This window comes from Muntiacus reevesi, chromosome 4 (assembly GCF_963930625.1).
Source record: "Muntiacus reevesi chromosome 4, mMunRee1.1, whole genome shotgun sequence".
In the NCBI taxonomy this organism is placed as follows: domain Eukaryota; kingdom Metazoa; phylum Chordata; class Mammalia; order Artiodactyla; family Cervidae; genus Muntiacus; species Muntiacus reevesi.
Window position 1 is genome coordinate 104,693,455 of NC_089252.1, and position 27,983 is coordinate 104,721,437.

The 27,983-nt window shown below is 40.0% G+C and overlaps 1 protein-coding gene across 1 annotated transcript in view; it reads right to left on the reverse strand.

Annotated features, from left to right (window-relative positions):
- CACNA2D3 (calcium voltage-gated channel auxiliary subunit alpha2delta 3) overlaps positions 1-27,983 on the reverse strand; it is an 838,234-nt gene that overhangs the window by 650,329 nt on the left and 159,922 nt on the right. Inside the window, exon 3 of the mRNA XM_065935331.1 lies at positions 11,105-11,221. Within this exon, the coding sequence (XP_065791403.1) occupies positions 11,105-11,221 (117 nt within the window). The remainder of the gene's footprint in view (positions 1-11,104; positions 11,222-27,983) is intronic.

A 27,983-nucleotide genomic window follows, 5' to 3' on the forward strand; every position in this document is an offset into this window, starting at 1 on the left:
GGTCAGGTCTGACTCTTTGTGGCCCCACAGACTATATAATCCATGGAATTCTCCTGGCCAGAATATTGGAGTGGGTAGCCTTTCTCTTCTCCAGGGGATCTTCCCAACCCTGGGATCAAATCCAGGTCTCCACATTGCAGCCAGATTCTTTACCAAATGAGCCACAAGGGGAAGCCCAAGAATACTGGAGTGGGCAGCTGGGAATCTCAGAGGGCAATGTAACAGGGAGAAAAAAAAAAATCCACAGTGAGAGAGTCAATTTCTAGGCAGGCTGATAAGAAGTCCAGGGTCTCTGAGGAGGAGAAAGGGGTATGGGGCTCTCAAGGAGGAGATAGGGGTCAGGAATTTTCAAGTAGGAAGAAAGGACAAACTTTTTTTTTCTACATTCCTTAGTCTTAATCACATAAAATGTTTCTTTCCTTAAGCTGATGATTACACATCAACGCAATTCAGCTTAAGCTCTGCACTAAGGATTACATAACAGCAGTGTATCCTGCCTGAGGACAGTGTCTCCTTTGGGAAAAACTCCCGACTAACCCTATTATCCTACAATGTATATTATGGGAGTGGGTCTGGTAAGCCGAAGAACTGATGCTTTTGAACTGTGGTGTTGGAGAAGACTCTTGAGAGTCCCTTGGACTGCAAGGAGATCCAACTAGTCCATCCTGAAGGAGGTCAGTCCTGGGTGTTCATTGGAAGAACTGATGCTGAAGCTGAAACTCCAATACTTTGGCCACCTCATGCGAAGAGTTGGCTCATTGGAAAAGACCCTGATGCTGGGAGGGATTGGGGGCAGGAGGAGAAGGGGGCGACAGAGGACGAGATGGCTGGATGGCATCACCAACTCGATGGACATGAGTTTGAGTAAACTCCAGGAGTTTGTGATGGACAGAGAGGCCTGGCATGCTGCGATTCATGGGGTCGCAAAGAGTCAGACATGACTGAGCGACTGAACTGAACTGAACTGGTAAGATCTTTCTATTATTAGTTCTAATCCTGTTATCTTAAAATGTAAATTGTGGAAGTGGGTCTGGTAAAATCTTTACAACATTGAGACATTATTTTGATTTATTGTTATAACTAATTAAAAAAGTACATAGCTCCCTTGTCAAGACCAGCAAGTGGGGCATTCTCCGTCCCCTTTCTGGTGTCTACGTCAGAAGCTTTCTCTGTCCCTTTTTATACTTTAATAAAACTCTGCTACACAAAAGCTCTTGAGTAATCAAGTCTGGTCCCTGGTCCTGAAGCTAAATCTTCTTCTTCAGAGATCAGGAATCCGACATCGTTCACCTATCCTTGTAAGCTATCAACAGAATGCCTGCCTAAAACACAACTGCAAGCAGGGACTGGGAAGTGACCCAGACACTCACATCTGTCATCAGCAAGTGGGGGTTGGGCAGGGAGGGGTTTATGCTGCATTTAAAGTACATTAAAGTTCTTATGCTCTGGTTGTTAGTAATAATTTAAGAGTTAATATATTTATATTTTTTATACATCCCACATCTTCCCAAAATAGATATGAAGCAGTTTACAATATAATATTTAAATAAAATAATATAACATATTTTGTGTTGTGTTGACTTGTCAATTTCTTGATTTTCAGCCCAGTAAGAATTGTTTACTAATAAATGTTATACTAATAACAATTTTGAAAAACATTATTATGAAAAAAAAGAAAAACATTATTATGCCCTATATCATTTATAATTCTGTACAATGTATTCCTAAAACATAAAATTATAATGTTAATTTAATAATAAATGATAAATGAAGTAATTGCTTCTTTAATGCTAATTTTCTTCTTAATGCTAATTTTCATTTTATTATCTTTATATGTGGGATTTTATTTTAGGTGTTGTCTCTTAATATTCACTGCATCATCGGTTCTTTAGGGTAAGGACCAGGCCTGAATGCCCTGAGGACAATCTGAGGGAGCTAATGTGAGATAGCAACCCAAACCATGGAACTGCCAGAGAGACAAAAAAAAAAAAAAGACCTTTGCCGCAAAAGGCTCTAATGCAACACAGTGACCCCTGGCATGCTCACAAAACAAAGGATTGAGCAAATATCAAAGGAGAGCAAGCCGGCTGCCACATAGGGCCCTCCCTCCCTGGAGGCAGAGATGCAGGCTTGTGACAGCCAGAGCTGGAAGGCAAAGGACTGCTGCAGTCTAGGCCCCAGAGACCACATCTTCCACCAAACTGTGAGCAGGCTCCCATTTGCTAACCATGTCTTCCTGGGATCCTGGACAGCAGACATCTACCAGGAGTGGCACAGCCTGAGATCAGCTCTCCAGAGGAAACACAGCACACCTGGGACTGTGCTCTTGAGCCGCACCCAGGAAACTGAGTGGCCGAGACCAGGGAGGTGAATAGGACGCATGGACCACCTGGAACAGTGTGCTCACCAAGCACCTGGTCACCTGAGCTGCTAGGATCTAGGAAGAGCACAAAACACACAGTCCATCTGGGTCCTTGCCCCTGTGGAGCACCCAAGAAGCTGAGCAGCTTAGATCTAAGAAGGTCATGAAATGCAAGGTCCACCTGGGACAGTGCCCTTGCAGAGCACCCTGAAACCTGAGCGGTGTGGACCCAGGAAGTACACAGTGCCTTGGATTGTGGCAAACCCAGTGTGGCCCAACGATTGTGAGCACTCCCCACACATGCCAGCAATATTTCTTTGCAATGTCCCTCCTTCCCCACAATACAACTGAACAAGTGAACCTAAATAAGGGGCTACCTTCGCCCCCTTGTGTCAGTGTACAAATTAGATGCCGAAGAGACTTGCAAACAGAGGAAGCCAAAATAAACAAAGAAGGGAAAACCACTTTGGAGGTGACAGGTGCAACAGATTAAAATCCTGCAGTGAATGCTGAGAATGTGCATTTGAGTGGCACCTATAGACCTTGAGAACAAGTACAAGCCAGAACAAGGAACTATCTGACACTGAACTGACCCCACACTGCCCATAACAGTACTAGAGAAGTTCCTACAGCTTCAGTATTTTTAGCATTACCACTTTTCAATTTTTAAAAAAATTTTAGTTCTTTATTACTCCTTTAACTTTTATTTTTACAGCCTACTATTACCTTTCCCAAAAAACCCTGTTTTTTAAAAACAAATTGCATATATATTTTTTAATTTTTCTGATTAATTTTGTTCTGTATTTTTATAGGAGTATTCTGTATAGTTCTGTATTTTTGGGAGTCTAACCTCTACTCTACATTTTTAATCTTTGTTCTTTGATATTTATTATCAATTTTGTACCTTTAAGATTCTAATCATCAGTATCCATTTTCACATAGGGACTTGATTACTGGCTTAATTGCTCTCTTGTCTTTTGACTCTCCCTTTTCTCCTTCAGACACCTCTATCTCCTTCCTCCTTCTTCTCTTCTCTATATATCTCTGTGAATCTCTCTGGGTGTTCTGGGCTGTGGAGAGCACTTAGGGATTTGATTACTGGCTAGATTTCTCTCTCCCCTTTTAACTCCCCCTCTTCTCCTCCTGGTCACCTGTATCTCCCTCCTCCTTCTTCTCTTCTCTATGTAATTCTGTGAATTTCTCTGGGTGTTCCTGCCTGCTGAGAATTGTTTTACCATTAACGTAGGGGTTTTATCTTCTGTGCTATATGGATAGAGAAGTCCTGAGGCTACTGTCAGAGAAGGACAGGAAATCCAGGAGGCTTAGCTCCAAAACTTTAGAACATAACAGAACTCCTGACTCCAGGGAACATTAATAGACAAGAGCTGACCCAAAAGTCTCCATACCTACAATGAAACCAAGATCCACCCAAGAGCCTACAAGTTCCAGTGCAAGACATAGCATGCTAATTCTCCAGCAAACAGAAACACAACCCTGAACATTAAAATATAGGCTGTCCAAGGCCATGCCAAACCCATAGACACTCCAAAACTCACTACTGGACACATCACTGCACTACAAAGAGAAGAGATTCAGCATCACCCACCATAACACAGACACAAGCTCCCCCAACCAGGAAACCCTGACAAGTCACTAGTCCAACCCCACCACAGAGAGCAGACTCCACAATTAAGGGGAACCATGAACTTCCAGCCTGCAGAAAGGGCACCCCAAACACAGCAATCTAAACAAAATGAAAAGGCAGAGAAATATTCAGCAGGTGAAAAAATATGATAAAAACCCACCAAACCAAACAAAAGAAGTGGAGATAGGGAGTCTACCTGAAAAGGAATACAGAATAATGATACTAAAGATGATTCAAAATCTTGAAAACAAAATGGAGTTACAGATAAATAGACCAGACACAAGGATTGAGAAGATGCAAGGAATGTTTAACAAGGACCTAGAAGAAATAAAGAAGAGTCAATCAATAATAAGCAATGTAATAACTAAGATTAAAAGCACTCTGGAGGAAATCAACAGTAGAATAACTGAGTCATAAGAGAGGACAAGTGAGATGGAAGATAGAATGGTGGAAATAAATGAAGCAGAGAGGAATAAGGAAAAAAGAATTAAAAGAAATGAGGACGGCCTCAGAGACCTCTGGGACAATGTTAAATGTCCCAACATTTGAATCATAGGTGTCCCAGAAGAAGAAGACAAAAAGAAAGGGCATGAGAAAATACTTAAGGAGATAGTAGTCGAAAACTTCCCTAAAATGGGGAAAGAAATAGCCACCCAATTAAGAAACCCAGACAGTCCCAAACAGGATAAACCCAAGGTGAAACACCCCAAGACACATATTAACTGAACTAACAAAAATCAAACCCAAAGAGCAAATATTAAAAGTAACAAAGGAAAAGCTACAAATAAACACAAGGGGATCCCCATAAGGGTAACAGTTGATCTTTCAACAGAAACTCTTCAAGTCAAAAGGGAATGGGAGAATATACTTAAAGTGATGAAAGAGAAAAACCCACAACCAAGATTACTCTAGCCAAGAAGGATCTCATTCAGATATGAAGGAGAAATCAAAAACTTGACAGACAAGCAAAAGCTGAGATAATTCAGCACCACCAAACCAGCTTTTCAACAAATGCTAAAGGATCTTCTCTAGACAGGAAACACAGAAAAGGTTTATAAAAACGAACCCAAAACAACAAAGTAAATGATAATGGGATCATACTTATCAATAATTACCTCAAATGTAAATGGGTTAAAAGCTCCAACCAAAAGACAAAGCCTGGGTGAATAAATACAAAAACAAGACCCCTATATATGCTGTCTCTAAGAGACCCACCTCAAACCCAGGGACACATACAGACTGAAAGTGAAGGGCTGGAAAAAGATATTTCATGCAAATGGAGAGCAAGAGAAAGCAGAAGGATCAATCCTCATAAGAGATAAAATAGACTTTGAAATAAAGGCCATGAAAAGAGACAAAGAACACTACATAATGATCAATGGATCAATCCAAGAAGTAGATATAACAATTATAAATACATATACACCCAACATAGGAGCACCTCAAAATGTAAAGCAAATGCTAATAAGTATGAAAGGGGAAATTAACAGTAACACAATTGTACTGGGGGACTTTAATAGCCCACTCACAACTATGGACAGATCAACCAAACAGAAAATTAGCAAGGAAACAGAAGCTTTAAATGATACAATGGACTAATTAGACATAATTGATATCTATAGGGCATTTCACCCCAAAACAATGGATTTCACCTTTTACTCAAGTGCACACAGAACATTCTCCAGGACAGATCACATCCTGGGCCATAAATCTACCCTTGGTATATTTTAAAAAACTGAAATTATTTCAAGCATCTTTTCTGACCACAATGTGGTAAGATTAGATGTCAACTACAGGAAAAAAAACTATTTAAAATACAAACATAGGGAGGCTAAAACAACACACTTCTGAATAACCAACAGATCGTGGAAGAAATCAAAAAGGAAATCAAAATATGCAAAGAAACAAATGAAAATGAAAACACGACAGTCCAAAATTTAAGGGAGTCAGTAAAAGCACAGCAATACAAGGCTACCTCAAGAAACAAGAGAAACACCAAATAAACAACCTAACTTTACACCAAAAGCAACTAGAAAAAGAAGAAAAGAAGAACCCCAAAGTTAAGAGAAGGAAAGAAATTATAAAAATCAAACAGAAATAAATGAAAAAGAAACGAAGGAGACTATACCAAAAATCAGCAAACTAAAAGCTGGTTCTTTGAGAAGATAAATAAAATAGACAAACCATTAACCAGACTCATCAAGAAAAAAAGGGAGAAGAGTCAAATCAATAAAGTTAGAAAAGAAAATGGAGAAATCACAACAGACAACACAGAAATACAAAAGATCATAAGAGACTACTATGAGCAATTATATGCCAATAAAATGGACAACTTGGAAGAAATGGACAAAGAAAAGTATAACCTTCCAAAACTGAACCAGGAAATATAGAAAATGATAACAGACCCATCAAAAGTACAGAAATCAAAACTGTAATCAGAAATCTTCCAACAAACAGAAGCCCAAGACCAGATGGTCTCACAGGTGAATCCTACCAAAAATTTAGAGAAGAGCTAACATCTATCCTACTCAAACTCTTCCAGAAAATTACAGAGGAAGGTAAACTCCCAAGCTCATTCTATGAGGCCACGACCACCCTAATACCAAAACCAGACAAAGATGCTACAAAAAAAGAAAACTACAGGCCAGTATCACTGATCAACATAGACACAAAAATCCTCAACAAAATTCTAGCAAACAGAATTCAATAACATATTAAAAAGATCATACACCATGACCAAGTGGGCTTTATTCCATGGATGCAAAGATTCTTCAATATTCACAAATCAACCAATGTGACACACCATATTAACAAATTGAAGATAAAAACCATATGATTATCTCAATAGATGCAGAGAAACCCTTTGACAAAATCCAACACCCATTTATGATAAAAACTCTCTAGAACACAGACATAGAAGGAATATGCCTCAACATAAAAAAAGCCATATACAACAAACCCACAGTGAACATTATCCTCAATGGAGAAAAATTGAAAGCATTTCCTCTAAAATTAGGAACAAGACAAAGGTGACCACTCTCACCACTACTATTCAATATAGTTTTGGAAGTCCCAGCTACAGCAATCAGAGAAGAAAAAGAAATAAAAGGAATCCAGATTGGAAAAGAAGAAGTAAAACTCTCACTGTTTGCAGATGACATGATCCTCTACATAGAAAACCCTAAAGACACCACCAGAAAATTATTAGAGCTCATCAGTGAATATAGTAAAGTTGCAGGATATAAAATTAATACACTGAAATCCCTTGCATTCCTATACACTAACAATGAGAAAACAGAAAAAGAAATTAAGGAAACAATCCCATTCACCATTGCAATGAAAATAATAAAATATTCAGGAATAAATTTACCTAAGGAAACAAAAGATCTATATACAGAAAATGATAAAACACTGATTAAAGAAATGAAGATGACACAAATAGAAATATACCATGTTCATGGATTGGAAGAATCAATATAGTGAAAATGAGTATGCTACCCAAAGCAATCTATAGATTCAATGCAATCACTATCAAACGACCAATGGTATTTTTCACAGAACTAGAATAAATAAGTTCACAATTTGTATGGGGAAAAAAAAAACTTGAATAGCCAAAGCAATCTTGAGAAAGAAGAATGGAAATGGAGGAATCAACCTGCCTGACTTCAGACTACTACAAAGTCACACTCATTAAGACAGTACGGTACTGGCACAAAGACAGAAATATAGAACAATGGAACAAAACGGAAAACCCAGAGATAAATCCATGCACCTATGGACACCTTATGTTTGACAAAGGAGGCAAACGTATACAATGGAGAAAAGGCAATCTCTTTAACAAGTTGTTCTGGGAAAACTGGTCAACCACCTGTAAAACAATGAAACTAGAACACTTTCTAACACCATACACAAAAATAAACTCAAAATGGATTAAAGATCTAAATGTAAGACCAGAAACTATAAAACTCTTAGAAGAAAACATATGCATAACACTCTCTGATATAAATCACAGCAAAATCCTCTATGACCTACCTCCCAGAGTAATGGAAATAAAAACAAAAATAAACAAATGGGACCAAATTAAACTTAAAAGCTTTTGCACAACGAAGGAAAACTATAAGCAAGGTGAAAAGGCAGCCTTCAGAATGGGAGAAAATAATAGCAAACGAAACAACTGACAAAGAATTAATCTCAAAAATATACAAGCAGCTCATGCAGCTCAATATCAGAAAATAAACAACCCAATCAAAAAGTGGGCCAAAGTTAAACAGACGTTTCTCCAAAGAAGACATATAGACAGCTAACAAACACAAGAAAAGATGCTAAACATCACTCATTATCAAAGAAATGCAAATCAAAACCACAGTAGGGTACCATCTCATGCCAGTGAGAATGGCTGCCATTTCAGTCTACAAACAATAAATGCTGGAGAGGATGTGGAGAAACCCCCTTAAACTGTTGATGAGAATGCAAAATAGTACAGCCACTATGGAGAATAGTGTGGAGATTTCTTAAAATACTGGAAATAGAACTGGAAATATGGAAATAGATTGCCATATGAGCCAGCAATCACACTGCTGGGCATACACACTGAGGAAGTCAGAACTGAAAGAGACACATGTACAGCAATGTTCATTTCAACACTGTCTGCAATAGCTAGGACATGGAAGCAACCTAGATGTCCATTGGCAGAAGAATGGATAAGGAAGATGTGGTACACATACACAATGAAATATTACTCAGCTATAAAAAAAAAAACACATTTGAGTCAGTTCTAATGAGGTGTATGAAACTGGAGCCTCTTATACAGAGTGAAGTCAGAAACACCAATACAGTACATTAACACAAATATATGGAATTTAGAAAGATGGGGGAACACATGTACACCCGTGGCTGATTCATGTTGATGTATGGGAAAAACCACCACATACTGTAAAGAAATGAGCCTCCATTTTAAAATTTTAATTAATTTTTTAAAAAAAGAAAATCACAAAACACAGGGAAACAAGCTAATGCTCACACTATTTAGGTATAAAGAAGAAAAAAGTGGGATACAAAAGCAAACAGGCAATACAATTACTACTTTGATAAAAGAAAAACACACACAAGGATATGGATATAAACGTAAAGAAAAAAGACTAGAAGGAAGAAAACCCAAGAAAACAAGTGTTGTTTTCCTGCTAGGTATCAGGAGTTTTAGGTGACTTTTTTTCTCTTTTTGATACTTCCCAATACATTCTAAAAGTTCCAACAAAGAAGGTGCTCATTTCATAAACATAAAATAGTAACTGTGTTTTTTAAATGCTTGCCTCAGGGTTCTCTGACTGTGAGGTGCCAATCCCTGTCATGCTGCCATGTCTGTGAAGAATAGACTACAACTTGCTCTAACGCACTGACAGAGACACACACCAGAGGCCACCATGCAGCTCCAGGAATGGTGGTCACTGCAGTATGTCTATGGCACATAAAAAGCACTTTTTTTCCTTCCAAGGCACTTCAGAGTTTCCACCAAGAAGGCTCACCTTATTTAAATTAATAACCAGAGTAGCAGCAGAAGTTAACTATTTACTAAGCACTGCTCATGTGCCAGGGTCTGTGCTTAACGGCTCAAAACCACAACTGTGTTTGATCTTTACACTCCCTGTGTGAGTTTTTCGTATTTAACAAATGGGGAAATGGAAGCTCACGAGGGCTATTCTGTTTGACACTGAACCCAGGTCAAGCTCATGCTTCTACCTAAACTGCAATCCCTTCTTCCCTAAATCAAAATAGTATGACATATTTTAGAAACAAGGAAATGTATGGGATTATAGGGTGTAAGGCAGAAATATCTTGTGGCAATTTGGTTTGGCCAATTAAGGATGAGAAAAACTAAACTAGGAAATGAACTTTTATAACAAAGTCATTCTGGAGATAATAAAACAGAAAGGTAAGTAAACTACACTGCAAGGAGATCCAAACAGTCCATCCTAAAGGAGATCAGTCCTGAGTTTTCATTGGAAGGACTGATGTTGAAGCTGAAACTCCAATACTTTGGCCAACTGATGCAAAGAGTTGACTCATTTGAAAACACCCTGATGCTGGGAAAGACTGAAGGCAGGAGGAGAAGGGGATGACAGAGGATGAGATGGTTGGATGGCATTACCAACTCAATGGACATGAGTTTGGATAAACTCCGGCAATTGGTGATGGACAGGGAAGCCTGGTGTGCTGTGATCCATGGGGTTGCAAAGAGCGACTGAACTGAACTGAACTGAAAGTAAACTACAAGTTAGAAATAAAGAACTCTTTAGATCAAAATTCTTTCCCATAATCCTGTGCCAATATAGTATTTAAAAAGGATATTGTAACATTCACATGTCCTAAATCAAGAATTCAGATGCCCCATTTTGTTGGCAACAAAGAACGAAGTCAGAGGCAATCTTGGAAATCTAAAATAACACCACATGTGCACTGCAGTTCCATTCTTCCTGCTAATACAACATTTCAGGGATAATGGCCTATATGGGAAAAAAATCTTAAAATGAGTGGATATATGTATGTGTTTAACTGCTTCACTTTGCTGTACACCTAAAACTAAAACAACATTGTAAATCAACTATACTCCAAAAAAACTTTTAAAAAAAGATTTCAGGGAGCTCTTGCCAGTCAAGATAAACATTATAATTATAGTAATATTCCAAAAATAGTAAAAACAACTTCAGACTTCATCTAGACTCATTTACTCCATGGAGATTTTCAATTCCATATTTTGGTAAACACTGATTAACTTTTTTTTAACAACTGCTTAGTTCAACCGCAACGTACCCTTGAATGTACTTTGGCAATTAATTAGGCAAACAATTAGGCAATTTGTTTGTTTGGCAAGCAATCAGGGACACCTCCACTGAAAGTTCACTATCATAAAACAAAATCTAGCACCTAAACCCTAATTTACCCTAGAAAAGGGGTGACTGTGCCCCTAGTACCTACTTATTTTCATTAACTAGACTTAAGAAATTATGTATATATGGGTGAGTCAACTTTTAATTTCTGAGAGTTGGGCTCATCAATGCCAGCTACCTTTGTGTCTTTGGGCAGAAACCAGAAACACTTACCCGCACTGCTTCAGACTTCTTGTGAAACATCTCTTCCATGTTCTTTGCCAGCTTTTTCACCAGCTGGAGACCATCAATTTCTTCTATGGCAACATCCTTCTCATACTCTTTGTATTTCTGTAAGGAGGATGGACAACATTAAAGGTACAAGATACCATAAAACACAATGCCCATGATGCCAGAGCACATTTACTTAAAAGGAATAAGTAAAAATAAAAATTTCTGTTGGATTTGGGGAGATTGGACTGTATTTTAAAATTATTAAACTAACTTAAGAGAAAAGTGAAAATTGGCTCTGGCTCTCTTGAAGCTTAACTAGTATCCGGGGGCGGGGGGGGGGGGAATTCAACCCTAAAGCAATCAAAGTAGAGCACCTTATACACATTTTATAGTGTGAGAGTCCTTGCTGTCAATTTTTAGTATTTCGATTCAATTCAGTTACTGAGGACTTCCTATATATCCTTAAGGAACTCGCAAAAAGAAGCATGTCCACAAACAACAGTAAAACAGCAACATATATTAGGATAACCTTGATATCATGGTTTGTGAGTCTGTTCATGAGCAACTAATTTATCCCAAAGTATACTCAAATTCTCAAGGACAACTTGTCATTTCAAGTGAAAGGGAAGTGTTAGTTGCTCAGTTATGTCTGACTCTTTGCAACCCCATGAACTGTATGTAGCCCACCAGGCTCCTAAGTCCATGGAATTCTCCAGGCAAGAATATTGGAGTGGGTTGCCATTTTCTCCTCTAGGGGATCTTCCTGACCCAGGAATAGAACTCAGGTCTCCTGCATTGTAGGCAGATTCTTTACCATCTGAGTCAAAACCCACCGAATAACTCAGAAATTTATCTGCCTAAACCAGCAGTTCTTAAAGTGACCCTAGAACACCTGTAGGGTCCCTAAGACCCTTTCTAGGTTCCACAAAGTCCTCTGTTTTTCCAACAGATTATTTATATGAAGTCATATCTTCTTACTTTACTTTAACAAATCACAGTAGATTGAACACAAAAGCAGATAAGAAAATCTACCTGTCTTCTCTAAAACCAAATCTTGAAAAGATCTGCAAAAATGAAAAAAATGCCACTCCTCTAATTTGTTCTTTTTAAGTTATTTTTAATAAAATATGTTATGTATGTTAACATGCAATGAGTCTTTTTTTATTTTGAACTTGTTAATTTTTAAATTAATGAATTATTGGTTTTAATTTCTAATGTGGCAAATATTTATACATAAAACTTTCATAACAACAGAAGCTCTTAAGGGTCCTCAGTATTTTCTAAGTGTGTAAAAGGGTCCTAAGGCCAAGAAGTTTGATATAACTAAACATTTAATTTTGTTCCCACTAAAAAGAAATATTGCTTATTAATTTAAAAAACCTTCTAAATGGAGCCCAAAATATTTTTAATATCAAGAAGAATCATTTACATTTATGTAGCTATCAAAAGTCTAGAGAACTAAAAACATTGGAGTCCTTACATTTCCCCTCATTTGGATGAAAAACCTGAATCAGTTACTCACCCTGCCAAGTTTCTACTTAAGGAAAACACAAGGATTCACATATAATCTGGACTACAGAGACTTTAAGAGTAATTTCTAAAATGGAAAATAAACCAACTTTTTAATGCAGGATAATTTCAAAATACAAATTTCTATTTTTTCTCTATGTCCTCTCCATCTCCTTCAAAAACATAAACCAGGGGGAGGTTCAGTCTTTCCTTGCCCCAAGGAAGGGAGTGTGTGTGTGATCTACTACTACAAATGATCTACTACATCATTTAAAACATGCTCTGAGAGCTCTGCATGGTCCTATAATACAAGGGTCCCCAACATCCAGGATCTAATGTCTGATGATGTGAGATGGAGCTGATGTAATAATAATAGAAATAAAGTGCACAATAAATGTAAGGCACTTGAATCATCCTGAAACCATCCCCCCATACTGGTCCATGGAAAGATGGTCTCCTACAAAACCAGTCCCTGGTGCCAAAAACGGTTGGGGACCACTGCTATAATGGACCATGAGTTGTAAGTGACTTTCTTCTCCCTGCTCCCTGAAAACGTCCATAAAAATCTTAGATATTTGTATTGAGTCCTTCACTTCCTTGGAAAACCATCATTTCTTCTTCCAGCCTTTCCTCACTCTTTCACAAGACTCTCCTAGTTTCCCAAACAAGGAGGCTACACCTTCCCTCCAGGTTCCCAGAGCATTCTGTGCTCACCTCTCCCTCACCTCTCCTGGCATCAGAGCTTGTGTGGTCCAGAAGTTAAGGACAATCCCCCGACCCACAGCAGACACTCACATAACTTCTCTGGATGAAGCCTGTTGCAGCACAACTGCAATGCTACAGTACAAGAAAGATTCAAGTAAGGATGCAGCTGGCTGATGCTCCTGTAAGGGTGACCTCCCCACTCCTTGGGAGGTTGGCTGGCTTGGCCCCGGATGTGGGACTCTAGCCAGCCCAAGCCTGGCTCAGGCTAACAGTGTCCTCTGGTGTATGAATAAAACTTCAATGACAATCACTGGAAACTTTCCCTAAGTTCAAATGCAAGCCAGTGATATCTTTGGAGCCAAAAATTCTGGGGGTTCTCTGCTGCCTGCCAGATGTGCTCCAAAAGCCAAGAGCCAAGGCCAGCTTAGACACAAGGTTTAGTCACTATCCAAAATACAAAGTTCAAGAAGCGAGTAAAACAAAACAAAACTAATGTCAGTCTAATATTTACAGTCAGGGAAATAAATCTCTATCGTAATTCTGAACCTAAAGATGATCTGGAAGCTTAAGATAAAGAAAAAGAAAATGAATTTCATAATTAGCCTCTACCTAAATCTTTTGTTTTTTACATTGAGTCCCATTATTCTGATCATATCTGTCACTTTCATGTTTTTTTCTCCAAACAGACTTCTAGAAGGGAACCAGTTTATACAACTCTGACTTATCCACCAAGTTCTCAATGAGACGTTCCTGCATCCTCTCTTCTTCTCAATCTTCTCTGTAAAAAGGAGTCACTGATTTTATGAAGGTCTGCTGGTGTCCCGGGATTCCTTGTGCCTTGTGACCTAGCTAACTAAGCTCAACTTGAAGCTCTGTGCTGGCCAAGGATTCCAGATCTGGGACAAACTTAGCAGGTCACTGGTTCTACTCCTCTTCCAGCATAAGCTCTCTCCCCTTAGGACATGTGACAATGAGTCCTCTTTGCCAATGAGCCAAGTCTCATACTACTTTCTCACCAAGCCAGGGAAGTAATCCCATAAGCAAAAAACATTCTGCTTTCCAAGGTGTGTTAATGCCTATTGGAATCAGGTCAGAACAATGTAATGTCTTACTCTCACTAGGAAACATTACTCTTTGCTGGAATCAAAAGATTTTGAAGAACAGAGAGAGTAACCAAGTGATAGTCATTAATCAACTTCAAACCTTTAGCATCTCAGAATGGTGATATACACCAAAAGCATCAAAAACGTACCTACGGTACAAAACCAGGCAATATGACCTCCGGCAACCGAACAGAGTAAGCTGCAACAGTACAGCAAATTCCACACAGCCATCCCGAATTGTGCAAAAGAATGTAGGAAACTAGTATACAGAATGTTACAATTGGTTACAGATAGTAATTGGTGACTTTTTGCTTTAAATTACTAAACTGCCTACACACACACACACACACACACACACACACACACACACACACACGAACATTGTGAGGACAGATGCCAAATGCTCACACCTGGCTGAGCTATTACAAATAATTATTTTTCTTTCTTCTTTCTGTTCACCTGTATTTTCTAATTTTTGTAATGAGCATACTATTTTGGAAACTAGAGAATGTATACGAGCCATAGTTATATGCAGAACAGAAGATGGGCACTTACTAACAAATTTCTGTAGGGAATGCAGCCTCAATTAGAATCTATGTAGTTAAGCAGCATGTCTTCATTAGCTGAGCCTAAGGAAGTTAGCAAAATTAGTCTTCCATGTGTCACAGGCCCAGCATGGCTCCAGGAGCTTTTCATGTATCAATTTGTGTAATCCTCACAGCTACCCTCCAGGGCAGGTATCCCCATGTTGCAGATGGCGAACTGAGGCAAAGAAAGACTTAGTCATTGTTGAAAGTCAAATGGTTAGAGAATGAGTTTTAAACTTAGCGTGGTCTGACTTCAAACTGCTTGGTCTTTTGAACTTAGCAGGTAGAGGGTGAAGGACTGATAATCTAAATACTTGGGATCTTGTTTCAGCGGGTCCATTTCACTGCCATCACAGTGCCTGTTTCATTGATTCATAGCTTTTAGTGGCTTAAACTAACCAAGAGACTCAAATACCTAAAACCAGAGACATCATCAGTTAAGAAGGGCAGCAGCTGTTTACAAGTCTCCTCCAGGCGAGCAAAAGCCACATGGCCAGGGCTGGCTGTATGTCATAGGAGGAGATGCTATCCCTCTATTTGGGGGATGAGCTCAGAGCCTGACTCCAGAGAAGCAGACACAGCTCTTGACTCTTGAAAGAGGCCTTTCTGCTGCTGCTGCTAAGTCACTTCAGTTGTGTCCAACTCTGTGCGACCCCATAGACGGCAGCCCACCAGGCTCCCCCATCTCTGGGATTCTCCAGGCAAGAACACTGGAGTAGATTGCCATGTCCTTCTCCAGAAAGAGGCCCAGAAGCCTTAATTGTATTGTGTGTGTGTGTATGTGGTCAGTCACGTCAGTCATGTTGGAGTCTGTGTGACTTCATGGACCATAGTGCACCATGCTCCTCTGTTCATGAGGTTTCTGGAATAAGTTGCTATGTCCTCCTCCAGGGAATCTTCCCAACTCAGGGATCGAACCCACATCTCTTGTATCTCCTGCACTGCAGGTAGATTCTTTACTGCTGAGCCACCAGGGAAGCCATCTTAATTATACTGAGTTGGCCAAAAGGCTCATTGGTAAGATACTATGGAAAAACCCCAACGAACTTATTGGCCAATCCAATATATTACTCCATGGCTGTGTTTTGGCTTACACATTGTCCTATTCTCCAAAGTATCAAGAACAACCGGAAGCCACACAGCTGTGATGGCAGTAACACTTTATTTTCTATAGCCTCAAGGGTTGCTCTGGAAATTACTTTGTTTTGTGTAAAAAACAGCCATTTGTCAACTGGGTAAAGGAATACGGAAAGTATCTGCACGTCTCACACAACGAAGGCAGAAGGGAAGACCAAGGTGGAAGAGACACTGTGCCACCTGATCAAAGATTCAGGCCAGTTTGGATTGGACCTCTGACTCCAAAACTCCATTTACTTGTTCCACAAACATCTATTTTGTGCCTCTGGTATGCCAGGCAGGGGTGGGGTACCAAGCAGAATATAATGAGTAAAGCAAAGCTGAAGAAGGCTCATGGTCTAATGGTCAGGCATGTTCTGATGATTAAACCAGAAAAGAAGACACAACATCATCATGACTACCCTGATGGGGTGGTCAAGGCAGTCACTCCAACTTTCTGAACCCCTAAAGGATGACTAGGCTAAGAAGAAGGGAGATGAAACAGGGGATGAGCAGAGGGAATGGTAGGTATTGATATCCAAGACAAGAGGCTGCCTGGAACACAGGGAACTACCCCTGTTCCACTTCCCTGGTGCATGGATGGCTAGGACAGGGGACTCTGGTGAGAGACGAGATCAAAGAAGTGAGCAGGGCCAGGCCATCAAAGGTAATATGCTAGGATGAAGAGTTTGGATGTTATCTTATCATGGGTAGGAGGCTGAGGGTATGAATTCATCCAACAATCAGAACGACTGAAGGATTTAAGGGTAGAAGGGACCCAATGACCAGATTCATGGTTTTGAAAAATCTCAGTGTGCAGAATGGGAAGGAGGAACATAAAACTGGTAAGAAATTGGGAAACTGAGATAACCAGGACTTGGAAAACAGCACCGGAGAAAAGAAGAGTCAGGGAATGAGAGGTGTGCTCCTTGGAAGATATCAAGCAGTCTGATGGCCAGACACAGCGGCACAGTTCCTACACAGAACAGGCCACTCTAAATCTTCGTGTTCTCCTGTTTTGCCCTCTTTGAATTTCTGCTACAGAAAATTCTGGTATATGTAGTATTTTCACACAAATGCCTTCCTGACTTTCTAATGCAGGAGATAAATTCCAATGAGGTGGTTGATGACACTGATGTAATTCACTCTGCCACCCCTGACCATCCTCCGGGCCTCTCTCTGGCTTGGGCAAGAAGCTGCGGAACAATTGCAGCAACCTGAGCAACACAGCCTGTGTGCCTTTAGCCAAGGCCAGGGTCAAGGCAGAACACAGTCCTTCATAAGAGCACCTTTCAGCATTCATGACACAGAAGGAAGGCAGTCCAAGAAACTTTTTATTCCCTGTCACAGGAGAACATCTGAAGCTTCCATTCCTTCTGTTAGCAGAATCAGCATTTGGCAAGAAATCTTGTGATGAGCCAAGAACATTTATCATTTGAGAAGGGAGACACAGAAATGCATTATTTCTGTAGCATCTATTTTGCCAGATCATTTCACACAAACACCAGGAAGAGAAAAGCACTACTTCACTGTCAGAACACTTAATGTTGTTCATACCTTTGGGTCATTTTTTTTCTCCTACGTGATAACTGCATATCTAGGAGTAAGTCACCTAGAACAGCCCCCAGAGACAGGGCTTCAGTCAAGAGGCTTCTGACCAATCACAATTAATTAGTATAGCAGCCAAACACTGAAGAGGAGCTCTGAGTGTGTTCCAATCAGCACAAAAGACCCTCTTGCAGAGGATGGATGGAGGAGTACCACTAGCCAAGAGCCGGAACATCTGAACATGGTCTCTTGGCCAAATTTTCTCATCACAAACTGAAATTACATTTCTAGAGTCAGTACAATTAAATCACTAGATGAGGGTTGACAGACAGTCCAGAGGAGAAGACGGTAAAGCAAAGACATGCTTGTCCCCAAGTGAGAATCTGGAGAGGTTGCCTAAAAGACTAAAACTTGAGAGAAACTGGCCTCTTCTTCATCCCACCCCTAAGCCTCCAGCACTTCCCCTAAAAACTCCTGTCCGTTTCCCAGTAAACTCTGTTACTGGGAAAGCAACTCACACAGGTTAAGCCCAGACCAGAACCCTTCAAAGGGGCTTGTTATGTAAAAGCGAAAGATGCCTCATGTTCCTACCTGAAGATTCCATTTTTGGTCTAATTCTCACTTCTTCAAGCTCTGAAGTAGACACAGAACAGGAGATAAAATCATTAAACTATTTAGGTAAAGATCACACCAATACTAGAAAGGAACCTACACTGAAATTACTGCTATTTTCATTCATTCAACAAATATTTACAAATTGCCTGCAACCCAGGGATTTAATCCAGGTCTCCAGCATTGTAAAGAATCTGCCTGCAATACGGGAGACCTGGGTTCAATTCCTGGGTTGGGAAGATCCCCTGGTGAAGGGATAAGGCTATCCACTCCAGTACTCTGGCCTGGAGAATTCCATGGGCTGTATAGTCCATGGGGTCACAAAGAGTCAGACACAACTGAGTGACTTTCAAAAAACCACGTGCAGGCAGGTGGGGTGGGGAGTGGGGAGCCACTGACAAATATACATCTTCCCTTGGTTATGAGAAGGCTAATTTTTTGTTCTTTTTATTAACGATAAATAATAAATAAGCTGAAGCAGAGTCACACTAGTTACTTCAATCAAAATCTGAGCTGTGATGTCCCACACAGATGCTACACGTGTGTCTCCTCCCAGGGTCACACCTGTCTGTCGTGCAGGTATGTCACTCTCACCAGATGTGGGGAGAGCATTGTGTATGCTCCAGTAAGTGCAGAACAGTCTGTAAAGCACGGACAAGTATTCCTGCCTGAGTAGCGAAGGGTGAGTAGCAGGAAATGTGGGCAATCCAAACTGATCTGTAAACACTGAAAAACTGGCCAGGAACAAGAGTGACATGACAGTCAACAGGTAGGAAGAGGGTCTCAGGAAAGAATGTAAAATAATGAATTGTCCAAGGGTTGAAGAAAAGATGACTATGCCACATATGTAATTCCCTGGCTCCGGGAAGATGAAATTTACAAAGTATCCTATTAGTGTAACGAGATGGCCATGAGCCATCACAAGGATCACAAGGTAGTTGGTCAGTAGAGGCAAGATATCTATGACCAAGGCTTGATGAACACTGGGAACAGGGGCGGAGGGGGGGAAGCAGGAGAGTGGGAAGGGATAGTCTCCTTAGACTGCATGTAAGCTTCTCATATATCCCTCTGTGCTCATGCTCTGTTACTCAATCACGTTTGACTCTTTTCGACCCTGTGGACTATAGCCTGCCAGGCTCCTCTGTCCATGGGATTTCCCAGGCAAGAATACTGGAGTGGGTTGTCATTTCCTTCTCCAGTGGATTTCCCAACTCAGGGACTGAACCAGTATATCCTGCACTTGCAGGCAGATTCTTTACCACCACTGCACCACCTGGGAAAGCAAGGTCATCACCACCTATCTATAATTTCTTTTAATAAAATACATGTAAGTGGGAAGATATAATATTAAATATTACTCTATCATTCTATAATTTAAAAATGACACATGCACACATTTTAAAAAGGTACACATATTAAATAGATACTGTTTAAATATACATATTAAATACATACACATATTAAATATTTTTTAGAAACTGTAATTTTAAAAAGCATTTTAAAAACCAATATCATTAAAACTTTTGGTTTATAAATATAACCTTAAATGCAGGGCAACAAGAAGCTTAAATAACTATGTATTATGATGGTCAGCCACACATAAAGTACATATACTTTCAAGTTTAAAGTACCTCTCCTAAGAATTGGGCTAAAGTTGATTCTTTATTTTAGTTCAACTGGGATAAAATGATAACAGGAGTATTTTCCTGTATAGTACAAAAAATTATAGCCTAAAGGCCAAGCAACCCAGAATTTAATAAATATTGAGAAGAATCCAACAGTTAATAATATCAAATCCTACCCAGCATCTAGTTTTGTGCAAGTATAAGATTATTATATAGAAATTTGTTCTACTCATAGGATCTTAACTAGAAAGAGAAGAAACTATAAAGAAACAGACTATGTTAGAGACGCAGGTAAGTGTCCACCTTTTACAAATTAGAGACTGAGACTCAATAAGTAACTTGTCAAAGACACATCTCAATGGCAGCACCAGGTAGAATCACCTCCGGTGAGGAGAAAGTAATGGAGTTCCTGTTCTGTCTCCTCTGCCTTATGGGGTGCGTGGGAAAGAATCTGCATGGATTTTGCTGGCATGCTATTGATTTGGAGCCTGATAAGCAATATTTACTTGGCTTAGAATCACTGGCCAGGGTTCAAATCAGAGGAAAATCAACCATGTGCATCCTGCTTGTGGGCTGTTTGGCGTGGGGCTAAGACCAAGGATTCTCCATTCTGATCTACTAAGTGCAAGTCCTAGCAATGTGACAAGTTGCTTAGCCTCCATCAGCCTCATTTCCTTCAATAGTAGAGTGAGTGATACCAGACCTCCTGCTGTTCTTGGGATGGTCAAATGAGGTCGAGTGTGAAGACCCCAACAGGATGCTAGGGACACAGAGTAAAGCACCCAAACAGTGTCAGTGGTTCTTGCAGAAGTGGTAATGAATGCCAACATTTTTTTCTTTAAGGCTTCCCTGGTGGTTCAGACAGTAAAGAATCTGCCTGCAATGCAGGAGATGCAGGTTTGATCCCTGGGTCGGTAAGATCCCCTGGAGGAGGGTATGGTTCCCCACTCCAGGATTCGTATCTTGAGAATACCAATGACAGAGGAGCCTGGTGGGTTACAGTTCATGGGGTCACCAAGTCAGACATGAATGAGCGACTTTCACTCACTTCACTTTGTCCTTTAAGTTCTGAAAAATGAATTCTCTTACCTCAAGACAAAAACTTCCAACCAAGGTGCATAACCTAACAGATGAATTACCTTTGAATGCTGCTGTGGGCAAAGGTATTTTTCAAATACATTCCCAAGGCCTAGGGGTTCTTCAACAGTAACTGTTTGGAGATAGTTCCCTTCTGGTGGAAACTGGATGGTAGAAGTCTTTATTTGTGTAAAGGGTGAATGACAGTTTTCAGATATGTTGCTAAAGATGTTGCAATAAAAACTAATCATCTACAATTTCTGGATTTTCTCCTTATAGGCAGTGTCATTTTCTTATTATGACATAAATGTACTTAGTATTCCTCTCAACTCAATTATTGCATGTGGAAGTGTCACTTCAAAATACAACACTCCAAAGCAATTATGTTTCCAAGTAAATATATTTCTAAATCCTTTAAGCTGATGTTAGAAACACTTCTTAACTATAACAACAACAAACCTAGATGAATTTATGAAACTCAAGGTCACAGGAGAGTATTTTTCTACTGGAAAATGGAAAAAGGCATTTTGTACAAATCATTCTGTTTCACAGAGGTATTCCAATCAAGTGTCTCCAAGGTCAAAAAAAAAAATTATTACTGCAGTGCTCTTCCAGATCTAGTTAAGTCTGAGGAACATTCTTGAAGAATGAAGTTTTCTCTGTCAAAGTCATCAGAGTAAGAGACAATTTGCACAAGAATTAGAGACCCTGTTTAGGAATGACAGAAAAGAAAGGAGGAAGAGCACCCAATTACCACCAAAAAATAAGCAGAGAGGAGGCAGGGAGCAGCTGGACTCTCACTTCTTCAGGGCTGCAGCAAATGGGGACCACCTGAGGAATGCAGAATATTACCTGTAGGCAGTTGTTGTTCCATGGGGTGAGAAGCATGGAAATGGACCACCACTAAAGGCAGTGGTTTTCCTCAACATGTTTTTAAGAACTTCCAGCTAGAGGAGCAGGGGAGGGGGGTGGATCAGGGGAAGGAGTGGTATGGTCTAAATTACTTCTCAAGGTACTTTCTGATATTCACCTCAAGAAAGCACTGTCACAAGAATTATCCGGGTCCACAGCCCCACTGGGCCTGGAGCACTTGTTCCCAGTGAGTTGTCTGGAAAGTCCTTCTAAATCAGAGTTCCAGAGAGACTGCTCTTCAAAGCAGCTGACTCTGCTGTGGGTGGTCTCTGACAGATTTCTACTACTTTCAGATTGTCAGGTCCTGAATTAAAGATGGATATCTCTTCTCTCCCTGTTTTACTGTCTATAATCTTTTTTTAAAAAATCCTGATAAGTCTCATAAGCTTTTACTGTTCCACACAGTCAACTGGACAAATGCCACTGATAAATTTTAGCTCTATAGTGATAAAACTGAGTGTGAATGCTGCATTAGATATTTTTATACAATGGATGCTGTTTCATACAAGGGAAATTAAGTCAGAGGCAAGCTATTAAACCTGCTGTTGATACAACTATCTCTGTCCTAGCATGGGAGTGTAACATACTGCTTTAAAATTGGGAAATTCATCTGTCTACTGAACAAACTAACAAAAAAAATATGGTTCCATTGCGTATCTAAAAAAAATTAAAACTCAAATTTCTGGGTGTTTTCTGGATTACTGCATGGGGATCTGAGGCTATAAAATATGAATATTTATGCTGTACATACATCTACACAACATGAAAAGCCAAAATAATGATTACAGATCCATGTGTGTTAGAGAAGAAAAATCCCAATGTATGCATTTATGAGTGTGTTTTATGTATGCCAAGAAATTTAACTATAGCCAAACTGCAAATAATAAGCTATTACTTTACAAAGCCTGGACCACTTGTATAGATTATTTCCTGCAGTTTACATTTTTCAAACACATTTTTCTGATGTTCCAATTTAAAATAATTTATCCTTCCTACTCCCTAAAGATCAGTGGGAACAATAACAACAACAATAATAATTTATTATTAATAATAGCAACAGCATTTATCAAGTACTTACTTTGGGTCAGGCAGATATTATCTCTGCCCGCCCCCCCCCCCCATTTTACAGGTTAGGGAAGTGAGGCACAGATAAATAAGGTAACTTAGCCATGGCTGGACCAAGCAAGTGATTTTATTAATTCAGGAAATACTAGCTACTATAATAAAAATATCCCAAAACCTCAGAGGCTTAACACAACAGAAGTTTACTTCCTGTTCAGGTAACCCTCCCAGAAGGGGGTTCTTTGTCACCAGTCTTTTCCACATAGTTATTCAGGAACCCAGGATCCTCCCATCAGCTCCTCAGGCTTTGGAGTCTTTCGCATTCAGCCATGAAACACAGGGGAAGGGATAGAGAAGATGGACCTGCTTCTTGAACTCCTTAGCCCGGAAATGACATGCATTAGCTCTGCTCACACTCCACTGGCGGCAACCAGTTCCTAGTCCAACCCAAAGTAGGAGGGCTCTGGAAATCAAACTGGTGGCTGGGGAGCCATCTTCAGGCTCGAAGTCAACACGGTAGAAAGGGGAGCTTAAATCATCAGAGGAGTGTTAGCTGTCTGGATTTGAACCCAGGCGGCATTGTCCCAGATTCCATGCACATAACCACCACACTTTAAATGCTTGATATAAATTGCTGCTAGATGAAACTTCAGATTAAAACTTAGCTGGGAACCATCTGCAAGATGGACACTTTAGAGTTGGTGCAATCAAGTCATAATCTCCAGGAAGGATAATATGACCTGACCACTTGTATGTGTAATTACAGTCAGGAGTCAATGGTAAAGACCAAGATCTTACACACACAAAGGAACACATTATAAACAATTCTTAGACCTTTTGTCCAATTTCTTTAATCACAGCTCAAATAAAACTGCTATTTGAATAACATCAATGACCTTCTCCAGTACAGGATATTCATTGCCCAGGCACCACGGAAGGTAATTGGCTTACCTAAAGTCTTTTTAATTCTATATCCAAAATGTCCTGGAAATCGAAGGCAATCAGTGGATAAGTCTGCAAGACCTGTAACAAGCTTACAGCTAATACTATTTACAGTTGCTCAAGTGGTTTCTGTACTTACAAAGTCAAAAGCTAGAAAAGTGTTAGGACCCTGCATCTGAATGAATCCTTAACTCTGTCAACTACAGACTAACTACAAACTGAATATGGAGATGATGACTTATGCCACAGGTGAATCCTAGCTTTTCTTTGGTGAGTGTAGAGAACCATGGTGAGGTGTTACTTAAAAGTTATAAACCCACCCTCCCTCCTGTTCAAAGGAAGAGATGAAGACTTCGTCTCCCTTCTCATGTTTAAACCTTCTTTTGTAAACCTTCTTTTGTAAAAAGATTCTGGTATAGAACTCCCTGCCACTAATATCAGCGACTAAGAAAGATGACCCATCACATGAGCATCCTTCATTGAAACATCACCTTCTTCCACCTGCCCAAGTGTGCCTCGGGAATTTGCAGTGGCTGACTCCCTCCAATTTCACCCACCATCAACAAAAAATGAAGACTTTATACAGGGCTTTCCATAGGCTGAGTTGCAAAAACATCATCTGAGCCCTGTAAAAATTTAGATGTCACCAACTTCAGAATCAAATGATTTTCTGACATCCTTCATCAAGCCCAACACAAAGGACTTTCCTCAACAGACTTAAAGTCACAGTGTTAGAATCCAAAAGGACCTTAGGAATAATCCATTTCGGAAGCTATAATCCGAATGCCTCCAGAGGCCAAATGGGTCATATCAAGTGAAAGACTTGGGCCAGTCTAGAGCCTGCAGTGAACAGCAGAGCCACTTTCTCATCCTAAATGGTGGCCACTTTTCGGTCCCTGCTCATCTCTGTGAGGTAAGGGGCACACTGTGATTACCCAATCTTCCATTTGTTAAAAGAAGCCAGAAATCTATGTTTTTCTGTGAAATCTCCCACTGAGTTCATTTCCTTGAACAGTCTGGGGCCCAGATACAAAATGTCTCTAAACATCTTCCTCCTCATTCATCTTCACATGAGGAGACCGAGACAGGATAATACGGTCTCATATCTCCCACAGGGCAGTGATGGGCTGGACAGTGTGTGGAAGGTTTCCAGGCATCTCCTGCTAATCCTTGAAGCAGGCACTGCTATGAGTACCACCACGTGAGTCTAAGGCATGGAGAAGGCAGCAGCCAGCCCAGGTCAATAAAGAGACAGATGCTCAGCAGGGTCTCAGTCAGTGGGGAAAGAGCCTAGGCCCTCTTTACCATTTGGTGCTCCCTGGCTACCCAGGGGCTGAGGACTTGAGGATGCCCTCCCCTAGAAACCGCAAGGTATGACCAAAAGCACTTTGACTCCTCACGCATTCAGAGTTGCTAGGCATGGGATGAGACTCTCAAGTTGAAGAATCTATAGGCATGTTGGGAGAAGCCCACACATTACTGTTGAAATGGGGACTGATCTACATCAGTTTGAAGAATTCTAGAGTCCTAAGAAATGTTAACTAATGTTCCTCTCTCTGTCTTTGTCTCTGTCTCTGCCCCCCCCCCTCTACACACACACACACACACACACACACACGGTCATATGCTACCAATATTTTTCTCCTAAAGTGTATTTAGGAAAATAGAAGGAAATTAATCAAAACATTCACCTCACTCTTACTATTCTTACAGACATGCTATGTTATGACTTTAAGATGAGAATTTTGGGGTAGGAGGTTTGGGTAGTGGTAAAGTCCATGGACCCCCACTTCTCAAAATATTTTCAAATGCCAAAAAGAAAACACAAAGGAAAGTAACCAATAATACTGAAATTCAGTCTTCAAAATGTTTAGAATATCAATTTGTGATAGGGTCATGCAGATGTTACTTCATAAGCACATTAGATAACAAGAACCAGTGCTGACACTATAGCTCTCATAGCCATCCGTGTCGAGGATAAGCATCAACAGCAAAGAGATAGCTGCATCGGCCATGATACGACATGAGAATATCTGTGATTTCCGTTGGTGACAAAGTCATAGGAACTGTTGTGGTTTGTTAACTACATTTGTAAGCTAAAATAATAAATTTCAGTTGGAGGTTAGTGAAAATAAAAGCTGCTATTTTTTTCCCCACTTAAGTTCACAGCCTCCTGAATTCTCTTCATGGAGTGGACACAGGTTCATCACCCTACCTACTCCCCAAGAGTTCTCAGAAAAGATCACCCGATGTGTGAACACTGATAAGGCATCTGTCCCTGATGCACCTGCCCCGAAGGGATGGACAATGCTCATTGTTGACTGTTGGTGTACGTCACAAGAACTGTACGATCATTGGCTTATATTTACAATCCAATGTAAGATGTATATACATTAAACATACACACCAAATTATAGAAATTTCCTGTAATAATTAATTCTGGAAGATGGTTCTGCTGTCTATGTAAGCATGGACTGCAGCTTATGAATTTCCCTGGGTGCTCTATCAATAAATGATGATTTCTCAAATGGGTAAGGGAAGGGTAAACATCAAACTGGAAATAGTATTTATCTCAGTCCATGTTATTCAAGCAGAGCTGAAGAGAACTATAATTTTTTCCTTATGTAACCACTGGGTTATTAGAATTCTTCACAAAGAGCATATATTCATGTATTATTTGTATGATTAAAAATACATAAAGTGTCAAGTTCAAAGAAATTTAGTAATCATTGGTATAAAAATATAATAAATGCCCCATAATGTGAAAAGAGGAATTATCTGGCTCAGAAGCCGTATACTTGATACATGAATTAAACAACCCATTGAGCAAGCCTGATCTTTGTCCACAGCTACTAGATGACTGTGTCAAAAAACATTTCAGTGCATACTATTAGAGAACTCTGCTCATGAAATATTGCTAAGTGAAGTACATTATGTCTATAATTAAAGCCATGTAAAAACACAGAGCAAAGGACACTGTGAGGGACCACAACAAAATTCAAACCATGGCTGGTTAAGTTAGGGTGGCAGAATTTTGGATGAGTCTTTCCAGTTTTCTAAACGTGTTTTGCAAAGTTGCTTTTCAAATGGCAAATGTAAAATCTAAGATGGAGAAAAATAGAACAGTGAGGCTGGAATTCAAGTCCAGGCAGCCTGGCTCCAGAGCCCATGCTTTGACTTCCCCTAAAACTCTCCTAAAATTCAGTTCAGTTCAGTTCAGTCGCTTAGTCAAGTTCAACTCTTTGCGACTCTATGGACTGCAGCAAGCCAGGCCTCCCTGTCCGTCATCAGTCACAAAACTCATGTCCATTGAGTTAGTGATGCCATCCAACCATCTCATCCTCTGTCATCCCCGTCTTCTCCCACTTTCAATCTTTCCAAGCATCAGGGTCTTTTCAAATGAGTCAGTTCTTCGCATCAGGTGGCCAAAGTACTGGAGTTTCAGCTTCAACATCAGTCCTTCCAATGAACACCCAGGACTGATCTCTTTTAGGATGGACTGGTTAGATCTCCTTACAGTCCAAGGAACTCTCAAGAGTCTTCTCCAACATCACAGTTCAAAAGTATCAATTCTTTGGCACTCAGCTTTCTTTACAGTACAACGCTCACATCAATACATGACTACTGGAAAAACCATAGCCTTGACTAGGTAGACCTTTGTTGGCAAAGTAATGTTTCTGCTTTTTAAAATGCTATCTAGCTTGGTCATAACTTTCCTTCCAAGGAGTAACTGTCTTTTAATTTCATGGCTGCAGTCACCATCTGCAGTGATTTTGGAGCCTCAAAAAATAAAGTCTGACACTGTTTCCACTGTGTCTCCATCTATTTGCCATGAAGTGATGGGATCAGATGCCATGATCTTAGTTTTCTGAATGTTGAGCTTTAAACCAACTTTTTCACTCTCCTCTTGCACTTTCATCACGAGATTCTTTAGTTCTTCTTCACTTCCTGCCATAAGAGTGGTGTCATCTGCATATCTGAGGTTATTGATATTTCTCCCAGCAATCTTGATTCCAGCTTGTGCTTCATCCAGCCCAGCGTTTCTCATGATGTACTCTGCATATAAGTTAAATAAGCATGG